This window comes from Castanea sativa, chromosome 12 (genome assembly GCF_040712315.1).
Source record: "Castanea sativa cultivar Marrone di Chiusa Pesio chromosome 12, ASM4071231v1".
Classification (NCBI taxonomy): domain Eukaryota; kingdom Viridiplantae; phylum Streptophyta; class Magnoliopsida; order Fagales; family Fagaceae; genus Castanea; species Castanea sativa.
Genome location: NC_134024.1, coordinates 10,112,401 through 10,123,594, shown reverse-complemented (window position 1 = coordinate 10,123,594; position 11,194 = coordinate 10,112,401). Strand labels below are relative to the sequence as shown.

General features: G+C 33.0%; 1 protein-coding gene across 5 annotated transcripts; it reads left to right on the top strand.

Annotated features, from left to right (window-relative positions):
* The first annotated feature begins 4,606 nt into the window (after positions 1 to 4,606).
* On the top strand, positions 4,607 to 10,320 carry LOC142618335 (G-type lectin S-receptor-like serine/threonine-protein kinase At5g24080). Of its 5 annotated transcripts, none has more exons than XM_075791250.1 (5): positions 4,607 to 4,972; positions 6,485 to 7,812; positions 7,942 to 8,122; positions 8,365 to 8,680; positions 9,303 to 10,320. In XM_075791250.1, exons 1-5 carry the CDS (start codon positions 4,719 to 4,721, stop codon positions 9,654 to 9,656), a joined length of 2,433 nt encoding a protein of 810 aa, XP_075647365.1. In that variant the 5' UTR covers positions 4,607 to 4,718; the 3' UTR covers positions 9,657 to 10,320. The 5 variants fall into 5 exon arrangements, with proteins under 5 accessions (XP_075647365.1, XP_075647364.1, XP_075647363.1 ...); XM_075791249.1 differs by having other exon boundaries at positions 8,365 to 8,818; positions 9,306 to 10,319; XM_075791248.1 differs by having other exon boundaries at positions 4,608 to 4,972; positions 8,365 to 8,818; positions 9,303 to 10,315.
* The last annotated feature ends 874 nt before the right edge of the window (positions 10,321 to 11,194 follow it).

Here is an 11,194-nt window from a genome sequence, read left to right as displayed (position 1 = left end):
TATGTTAACATAAATTTAAAAAAACTTTTTTTTATAAGAAAAATTTTGTAAATATAATTAAAAAAAAAAAATTGATTCTCATGTGACTGTGTGGGCTTCGCATGTGACCATGTGGACTTCCCAAATATTTGAGTTTAATGGAATCTTCAATACTATCATTAGTTAGTTTTTTTTTTTTTTTTTTGGTGCTAGGTTTCATTACACTTTTTAACTATTTTGGTTGTTAACGGTTACGTAAATTTTATTGAACAAATGCACAAAGAGGCTTTTTTTTTTTTTTTTTTTTTTTAGTGTCACAATTTTTCACTCATTCTATTATGAGGTTCATATGTTTTTTTCCACAAAAATTGCATATTTAAAACTACTAAAACGGCTAAAAGTGTCATAAGGTTAGCTACAAAAAATGAATGTTATTTTGATGTTCATTTTTTGTGATGAGATTTATATATTTAAAAATTATTTCACCCATATTATTTCAACGCTATTTTGGTGTTCATTTTTTGGAGTTAGCCTTAAAAACTTTTGGTTGTGTCAATAATTTGCAAATGCATAATATTAGTGGACAAACGTATAAGTCTCAAATTGGATTAAATATTTTAAATTCCAATCACAAAATATCTAGGGGTGTGATGAGTGTTTTGCATTTGTGGATGAAATATTTTTTTCATCACACTTCTGGGTATTTTCTAATTGAAAAATGTAGTAATCTCAAGTTATAATGGATTGAAATTATTATGCGTGTACTCAAAGACTCTTCAATTTTTTGTGATAAAGGATAATAATTTGCATATATTATAAATTGGAATTACTAAATTTTCCAATCACAAAAAAAAAACAAAAAAAAACATCAAGGTAAACATTATCACTTAGAAATACATAATACTCATCACACCCCTAAGTTTTTTGTGATTGGATCCTATGTCTTACATAGGATAATGGTAAAATTTTGCGGTAATAGAATATAGGATAAATTGTATATTAGATCTCTATTACTAAATTGTATTATAATTGTATATATATATATATATATATATATATATATATATATATATATATATAGACACACTAGCCTCTGAGCACGCGCTCACGCGCGTACTCAGAGGCTCTTCTATTTTTTGAGTAAAAGTTAATTTAGAGTATTTTACGCGCCTGCTCAGAGGCTCTTCTATTTTTTGAGTAAAAGTCAATTTAGAGTATTTATTATAATTTGGGATTACTACATTTTTTAATCACAAAAAAACCTAGGGGTGTGATGAGTATTATGTGTGGTGAAATAATTTTTCATCACACCCCTAGGTTTTTTTTGTGATTGAAAAATGTAGTAATCCCAAATTATAATAAATACTCTAAATTAACTTTTACTCAAAAAATAGAAGAGCCTCTGAGTACGCGCGTAAAATACTCTAAATTAACTTGTACTCAAAAAATAGAAGAGCCTCTGAGTACGCGCGTGAGCGCGTGCTCAGAGGCTAGTTATTATTTAAGGGGTTTTTCTTGTTTGGATTCCTCATTTTTTAGTTCAAAAATGCCCCTACACCCTTATGTTTAAGTAGAGACAAAACTAAAAGACAATTCGGTAAAAATGTAACTCTAACTCCCACTAAAACATTGCCTAGACCACTCTCCTGTTAATTTTTAAATTGTTTTATCCACTTATAAATTAGATTCTCAAAATAAAAATTATATATATATATATATATATATATAAATTAGATTTTCAAAATAAAAATTATATATATAAAATAAAAAAACACAATTTTTTTTTTTATAAAATAGGACCACTAAAAAAAAACCTCATTGCATGGGCTTTGCGCGTGTGATGAAACTAGTTTTTATAACAAATTTTAAGTGGTAGGTTATTGCGGGTTATTAGGGCAAAAAAATAATCTTAGTATTAAATTCAAATTTGAACCAATAACAACTAACTACTTATGATTTTTTGTAAAAATATTGTAAATGTAGCACATCTTTTACAAAAAGAGAAATGATATATTCACAATATTTTTACAATAAATTTTAAGTGGTAGGTTATTACAGGTTGTTATTATTGGAGCAAAAAAAGTAATCTTAGTATTAGATTCAAATTTAAACCAATAACAACTAACTACTTATGATTTGTTATGAAAATATTGTAGACGTAAGCTCTCTTAGAAAAAACTTTTTTTTTTTTAGAAAAATATTTTACACATGTAGAACGTGATAAATGTTTTACACATTTACAAAAAGTTGTATATATTGTACATTTTTATATAAATGTGTATAATATTTATCACTTTTTATGTCTCTACAATGTAAAAAAGGAATTTTCTTAGGAAAAAAAATTTCCCTAGAATTTCATGAGACAGCACTAATTTCAATAAATTTATTGACATTTGACATAACTAATTTTACACTTAATTTCATCATTTGTTAATTTATATAATAATACGAGTAATGAAAACTTTTAGTTCACAACTTTACTTTAAATTAATCACTTACACTTGTACAAGGCAAAAAATTGTAAAAATCATTGTAAGTGTGCGATTGTGACTTCTAATGCACCAAATGATCGCTAATGCATTTTTTTTTTCTTTCGGAATTGCTAATGCATTTAGTAGTATATGATAATTTTTCAGCCTTTTGAAAAGAGTTGTTTGATAAGGTGTACCTACAAAGAAGGTGAAGTTAAAAATGTTGTACTTTGAGAAGGTGTGATTTGATAATGCATTACCAAACGGGCTACTCATGTGAATGCCTTCCAAATTCCAACACGTGTAAAACAGTTCCTATACAATATATACCATTAGATTAATTCCTCATTTGCTAATTTGGAGACCCACTTTCGACATTTAACATGTTATCTTTATACATTTTGAGGATTTAAAAAGTTAGTTATAACTTAAAAAAATGTCAAAAATACTTCTTATCTAATTAGATAATCCTTATTCTTAAAAAAATAGTATTAAAATTGTAATTCAACAAAATTCAAAGAAAAAAAAAACTACTAGGGAAATTTTTTCCTAAAAATTGGCATATTCTCTATTTAAATATATCTCACGCACATTTAATACTTTTTTTTCCCTAAATTCTAGCACACACTAAACCGAGCAATTTACTCAATTTCAAATCCTTAATTTTAATTTCTTAAAAATCTCTTCTTACGTAATCTCACTAACAGTAAATAAATTCAAATTGAAAAATTATATTAAACTAAAAAAAAAGCCTCGTTACACATGCAAAGCGCGTGTGAACTGATTATGCTAGTATATATTACCCTTCTTTTTGTAGTTACAATAGGATTTGAAATCTTTGAAATGCACAACTTTGCTTATTGAGTTAATTAACTAAAACCACATAAATATATATACAACTTGAAATGATATAAATTAATTTCATATTAATGGATGGAATGATCGATCAAGGTTTTTGATGATTTTTTCTTTTGCGTACTCGTAGTTGTATCTTACTCTGCAAGTTCAACTGAAAATGATGGGCTAGCCAGAGGAGGATTTTCTACTTTCATGCAAAGAAATTTTCACGACACTTGATCTGAATATCAAATTAAAATTAATGAACCTTAAATTTATGGTTTTGCAGTCATGATAGAAGTGCCTAAATTTCAACAGTTGATGTACTTTAGTCCATTTGGACATGACCTTCTACCTTACAAATTAAATTGATAAATGTTGAAAAAGGATGGTTTGTGAATTATAGTCCATTTTCAATGACAATTTTGATGGAGCTATTTATTGTTAATGTCAAAGTGCAGTCTCTGTTATGTCGTGCCCATACAAGAAAATTTAAAAACTTAATTTTAAATAGAATTCTCCCGCTTAAAATTTCAAGTTAGTTTAAACCTCTTGCTCTCTCCATTATATATAACCAACTTATATGAGCTTCACAGTAAATGTACATACACATAAACATGTATCTAATTAATGTCTATCTTAATATATATCATGCACATATAATTAATTTAAACGAAAAACCTGTTACATGTGTGAATCCACATGCTGCTTAAAATGCATTCAACTCATGACTTTTAAGTCACGATTGTGTGTAATAAACACTATCCTAATTTGAATGCGACTTGTGTTTTTTTTAAATGTCGTGTATTTTTGATATTGTGAGGCAAAGGTGCACACTAGATGCCATCCTTTTCTGATTTGTACTGTCAAATTTGAGTTAAGGCCTTTATTATGACCCTAAGACAACAGATATTGCTAATACCATCTCAGGTAAATGATATAGTTTCAGATTAAGCAATCCAAGTCTTGATGTAACGCCACCATGAGCTCAGAAAGTCATCATCCTTCCCGAAAGGTCTGGTATCGAGTCATACCAGTCCATATTCCCACTACGCTAAAGTGTGAATATCTGAATTTTAAGGCTTGTCAATATATAATTAGAGGAGCTTGTCCACTGTCCAAGACTTTTGCTTCGGCTTTTTTGGACTGATCACAAACTCTACACGCTACAGTCCATTTAAAGACCACATGGCAATAAACAAGTGCCTCAGCCACAATATTCAATTATATATCTCTTTACCGACCAACTTTTCATGCAACCATTTTCAAAGTTTAGCTCACCCACTACTCTATAATTAAGTTTTATGATTACCCATAACTCTCGGCTCCTTTTTAAGTTTTAATTCATCAATTTTTTTCCGTACAAAAAGACTAGCTAAACCTTTTTTTTAACATCAATACCACTGGCCACTTTAGCTTAAGCTTGATTCCATGGCTTCTTCTTCTTCTTCTTCTTCTTCTTGGATTTTGCTCTGCTTATGTCTAGCCAGTTTTGGTGCTTGCATGGTTGCTAGTCACGTTGGTTTGGGTTCGAGACTGTTGGCTAGTGAGGACCAAACATGGGTTTCGGATAATGGCACGTTTGCTTTTGGGTTCACTCCAGCGGAAGTACGTGATCAGTTTGAACTGGCTATTTGGTTTGCGGAGCTTCCTGGAGATCGAACAATAGTGTGGTCAGCAAACAGGTAAGTTTCAATGGACATCATCAATTTAATAAGTCCTTTAAATATTTGGTTGTTATTACTTATTACTTAATTATTAATAGTGCATTGATCGTCTTGGTTAATTTATTATCAACTACCACTTGTTTAAAAGAACTTAAGCTATTAGCAAAATATATATTTAATCATTTAATATTATTAATTCTAACAATTTTATACTATAAATAATTAATTACTGTCCTAAAACTTCTCCCACTATTATACTAGATTTTTGTTGTGCTGCAGTAGGATAAGTACATATAAAATCATAGATTATCTCAGTATATTTTGTCCAACTCACCATACATTTTATATTTTAAATGTGGACATTAATAAAAGGTATGTTTATTTCATGTTTGTATATATAGAGTGTACAATTACAAAGTGTGAAACAATATTTACCATAAGGCAGTGCTTATTGTATTCGGTGTGTGCTGCTGCGTAAATACACTAAAAGCGTCCCTTATTTCACTGTATTGGAGACCAATTTCACTGTTTGCACACTGTAACTTTACTGTTCACGTACTGTTTATAGGACCCACAAACACTTTATTCAGAAAAAAATATTAAAAATGGGTCTCACAATACTATTCACACATTTAAAAATTATTTTGCTACAGTGTTTTCAGTTTTTAGTTTTCAACAAAAAGCTCTATCTAAACAGACCCTTAGTGTTTGTTTAAACGTGCTTCCCACTTCCAGTGTTTGTGGTTTTTTTTTTTTTTGAATTGTGGTTGTTGATTTTTCTGTGTGAACAGTGCACACCAGTGGAATCTGTGCACTGTTCATAGAACTCACAAATCTCACTGTTCAATAATTTTTTTATTAAAAATAGGTTTACGGTATTATTCATATATTTAAAAATTATTTCGCTACAGTGTTTTTAGTTTTTAATTTTTAATTTTCAATTGTATCCAAATGAACTTTTAAGGTATGTTTAAAAATGATATGTGCAAAGTCTGTAATACAATGTGTACAATAGATTTTTCCCTTTTCCGTATATATAAAGAAAAATACTTTTGCACAGTATCAAAACTAGACTCGTGAAATATTGTCCTCGTTTTTCTAAGAAATACGGAGCTTACACTAGCATGATAGTTGTCTTGCAAACAGACTCAGAAGTCAGAAAACTTTAAAATAATAATAATAATAATAATAATAACAAATAATAATACATGACAAAATATAAAAGTAAAGAGACGTAAGCAAGTAATAAGTAAATAATAAATTCTTCGAAAACTGGGATAGTTACTGGTTTTCGAGTTGCAACAAAGCAGTAGTACCCCATCACCCAAGTTTGTAGGATTGTAGTGTTCCACAGTCCTTGAAAGAGCCTGATACATAATAGGGTGGATATGGTTACTGGTTTTCTAACTTAAAAAAGAGAAAAATCATGAACCATTCCTCCATCTCTAGTCTTTACTAAGGCTTTTGCAGGTAATATATGATCCGATCGCTTAAACCAACAAATTTCATTCTCTCAATCCAATATTATAGAAACTCTCCGGTCACCAACAACGCAATCTTGGAGCTCGACACCACCGGAAACCTTGTCCTCATTGATGGCGACACCACTGTCTGGATGTCCAACACTTCCGGTGCAAGTGTAGAATATGCAGTCATGTCAGAGTCTGGAAACTTCATCCTCTATAGCACGCCCAACTATACTGTATGGCAGAGTTTTTCACACCCAACTGACACTCTACTCCCAAATCAACCTCTCACAGTCTCATTAGAACTAACAACATCTAACTCAGCTTCACAAGGTGGCTATTACACTCTCAACATGCTTCAACAACCCAATTCACTAACCCTCGCTTTAACATACAATTTGCCTGAATCTTTCACCAATTATTCCTACTGGCAAGCACCTGATATATCAAATGTAACTGGGGATGTTGTAGCAGTCTTAGATGATGCTGGAAGCTTTGGAATTGTTTATGGGGAATTCTCGGATGGTGCTGTGTATGTGTACAAGAATGATAATGATATAGGTGGATTGTCAGCAACCTCAAATATGACAACAAGGTCAGCGGTTCTTCGAAGATTGTCACTCGAGACCAATGGAAATATACGTTTGTATAGATGGGATGATGTAAATGGCTCGCGCCAGTGGGTGCCAGAATGGGCTGCAGTTTCGAATCCATGTGATATTGCTGGAATTTGTGGCAATGGGGTATGTAATTTGGATAGAAGCGAGACCAATGCTTCTTGTTCATGTTTTCCGGGTACTTCTAAGATAGAAGGTCGTAGTCAGTGCTCGGAAAACTCCTTGTTGATTGGTAAATGTGATTCACAGCATAAATATTCAACATCCGAGTTTAGGATTTCAACGGTGCAGCAAACCAATTACTATTATTCTTATTTTTCTGTAATAGCAAATTATAATGATATTGCCACTGTGTCAAAGTGTGGGGATGCTTGTTTATCGGATTGTCAGTGTGTTGCTTCTGTTTATGGGCTTGATGATGGGACGCCTTATTGTTGGGTGTTAAGGAGCTTGGACTTTGGTGGGTTTGAGGACGCTGACTCAACTCTCTTTGTGAAGGTTAGGTCTAATGGTTCAAACACACCAGAAGGCAATTCTGGGGGTTCTTTGGAAGGGTCCAAGAATGCAAGAGAGAAGGATTTGGTTATTCCAATTGTTCTCAGCATGACAGTGCTCATTGGGCTGCTTTGTTTGTTATTATACTATAACATTCATAGAAGAAGAGCTTTAAAGAGAGCATTGGAGAGCTCCTTGATCTTATCAGGTGCTCCATTGAATTTTAGCTACCGTGAGTTACAAACCCGGACATGGAATTTTAGTCAGTTGCTTGGAACAGGTATGCATAGAATACATGCTAATTTCAACAAACAGAGGAAATGAAACAGAGGATGTTGTATTACTTATATAGTTGTTTTTTTTTTTTTTAATCATGTATATTTGCATTAAAGTAATGCTTCTTTTACAGGAGGATTTGGGAATGTATATAAGGGAAGCCTAGCAGATGGGACTTTGGTTGCAGTGAAGAAACTAGATAGGGTGTTGCCTCATGGAGAGAAGGAATTTATAACTGAGGTGAACACCATTGGCTCCATGCATCACATGAACTTGGTTCGACTCTGTGGATACTGCTCTGAGGGGTCACAACGGTAAGTAATGTTCCTAGGCAGTCATTTTTATTATAATTTTGACATAAAAGTAAATCTAAAAATGTCCACTGGATATAAATTTTTTTTTTTTTAGCTTTATGAATGATATGGTTTAAAGCTGAGTGGACATTTTGAGATTTTGCATTTAGATCACCTCATAATTTACTATTTAAATAATTTGAAATTTAATTTTAAAAAAAATTATTTAGGATTGACAATTTATTGTTTTGCTGATTTGGCAGGCTTCTAGTTTACGAGTTCATGAAAAATGGGTCCTTGGACAAATGGATCTTTCCTTCATATAATTGCAGAGACAGGCTACTAGATTGGCCAACTCGCTTCCATATAGCTGTGGCTACTGCTCAAGGAATTGCATATTTCCATGAGCAGTGCAGAGATCGAATAATACACTGTGACATAAAGCCAGAAAATATTTTGTTAGATGAGAATTTCTGTCCTAAAGTATCTGATTTTGGACTCGCTAAGTTAATGGGAAGAGAGCACTCACACGTTGTCACTATGGTCAGAGGAACTAGAGGCTATTTAGCTCCAGAGTGGGTTAGTAACCGCCCTATAACTGTAAAGGCTGATGTTTATAGCTATGGAATGCTTCTTTTAGAAATTATTGGGGGAAGGAGAAATCTTGACACATCTTTAAATGCTGAGGACTTCTTCTTCCCTGGATGGGCTTTTAAGGTATTGTCTGTCTGATGTCTTTCTCAACTTAGATCAATGCAGTACTTTTGGATTCTTCCGGAAAAAAACTTTTGAGACTAACTTCACGTAATCACGTAATCATGATAACAATCCCACAAGATGGTCATTCTATCTGCTAACCAGCCCTTCCAAACTATGTAGAAATAGGAGCTTGTGCATTGAGCATAACCAAATGTTCTCATCCAAAACATTAGATAGACATAACAGCCTGTCTACTTCTATTTATGTGTCTATTTTGCTATTACTTCCAAGCAAAATAGTAATCCTAGTTGTGTTTTTTCTGGACAACATCACAATATTGTCAATTGACATTTGGAAGTCAATCTTCTCGAAGATGCTTCTAGAATTACCCTTTGGCACATTCATGGACTACTACTCAGTTTTTGCTTATTGCCGTGACTCATAAACAAAAGTGCTAGTTGTATGCTAATTTTTAACCATAGCAATGTTTATTTCTTGTTAGGAGATGACCAACGGGACACCAATAAAAGTTGCAGATAGGCGACTACAAGGGGCAGCAGAAGAAGAGGAGCTTGTGCGAGCTCTGAAAGTTGCATTCTGGTGCATACAGGATGAGGTATCCACGAGACCTTCAATGGGGGAAGTGGTGAAGATGTTGGAAGGATCAATTGTTCACATCAACATGCCACCAATGCCACAGACGGTTCTGGAGTTGATTGAGGAAGGCCTGGATCAAGTATACAAAGCAATTAAGACACAGTTCAATCAGTTCAGCTCCTTCACGATCAATAGCACGATCAATAGCCATCGTTCATCTCAAGCAACATGTAGCTATTCCACAATGTCACCTAGATAGTAAAGGTAACGCAAAACAGATTTTTGTTCAGACCATGAAACTGGTACCATGGATTGGCAAATAGCTAAGAGCTCCTCAATATTGTGTTGTGCATACATCAATTTGATCAAATATTTGTAAATATTTTTGTTGCACACTTTATGTCAAAATGAGATCATACATAAACAAGTAGGCGACAGTTTAACGTTATTCTACACTATATTTGTAATACATCAAATTATAAGACGAAACTACACGAGCATCAGTTCAATGACCAGTACAGCAAGGAAGTACAGGAATTTATTAGGAAGTAATTTAGACAGATTTCTTGTTGGAAGAGCTAAAGCCAGTTAGATCATCAAAATACTTCAACCACAGCATCACTCCTCCATATTTAGCCAAGTTCTTAATGGCAGGAAGAACTTCCGATGTCAGGTCAGCTGCTCCTGCTGGAATGAAAGCCACTTCCAGCTGCCTGAGGTGCAGCAGGCAGTCCTTCAAGTTTAGGCAAATTGCCTGGACTGTATTGGCATGGTGGGTTGTAAAATTGAACCCAAACAAAATCTTCCCAGTCAGTCAAGTCCACCTTCTTATCATGCTTGCTATATTGTAAAATAGAATAAGCTCAAATTATCAAAATTGATTGTGAAAATATTCTAGGCTTGAGAAAGATCTCCAAACAAATAACATGAACGAAGAAAATTAATGGATAAACTACATAAATAGTCTCTATCCTTTACACCATATTTCAATTTGGTCCCTAATTTTTCAATTGCGTCAATTTGGTTCCTAACCTTTTAGTAACGTGACAACTTAGTCCCTGCCGTTATCTCATGGATGGAAAAGTTTGACGTGTCAAACGGCCTAAATAAAAAATTTATTTATTGCCACATTAACGGACATATGTCCTGCTATGCTAGTTTTTTTTTAACCCAAATTAATTTAACCCAAATCAATTTTCTTTTTTTTTGATAAGAAAATTTGCAAATTTTATTAAACAAGGGCAGACCAAAATTAAATCTAAAAACATATCTTCCTAAAACCCAAAATCCCTAACGGGGCGGCGCCTTCTTCTTCCAATGGCGCCTTCTTTCCTCTGGCAGCGCCTTCTTTACTCCAGCAACCCCAGGTCTGTCTCTTTATCTCGCAATTTCTCTCTCTCTCTCTCTCTCATCCTTACTTCATGTTTGGCTCCCTTGAAATTCAATGATTTAGTCTTTTCCTGCTCTTAATTTTGTATTATCATTTGGCTTAGCTTTGTGTCTTTCGTATTTTTATACTTTATATTGTGATTTTTTTGCTTATATATACTCTTTTCTTACTTGTTTTTTATGCTCAATCTCGCATAGTGGAGATTGGCCCTATGGTTGCTGCAATGTAGAAACTCCATTTTTTTTAAACCCTTTAACTCAGCTATAGTCCACCGTGAATATGTTTGGAACCATTTCTACCCTAAATGGTTGGACCCACTTGTAGTAATATACACATACAGACAGACACATTCAAATGAACCTCTGCATGATAAGTCATATGATTCAAAAGGTACCAGATTCACATAG

Bases quoted from the DNA above. Each gene is read 5' to 3' on its own strand.
- LOC142618335 (XM_075791248.1), top strand. From the start codon at position 4,719: ATGGCTTCTTCTTCTTCTTCTTCTTCTTCTTGGATTTTGCTCTGCTTA. The intron at 8,123-8,364 runs GTAAGTAATGTT...CTGATTTGGCAG, and splicing joins TGCTCTGAGGGGTCACAACG to GCTTCTAGTTTACGAGTTCA. The intron at 8,819-9,302 runs GTATTGTCTGTC...ATTTCTTGTTAG, and splicing joins TCCCTGGATGGGCTTTTAAG to GAGATGACCAACGGGACACC.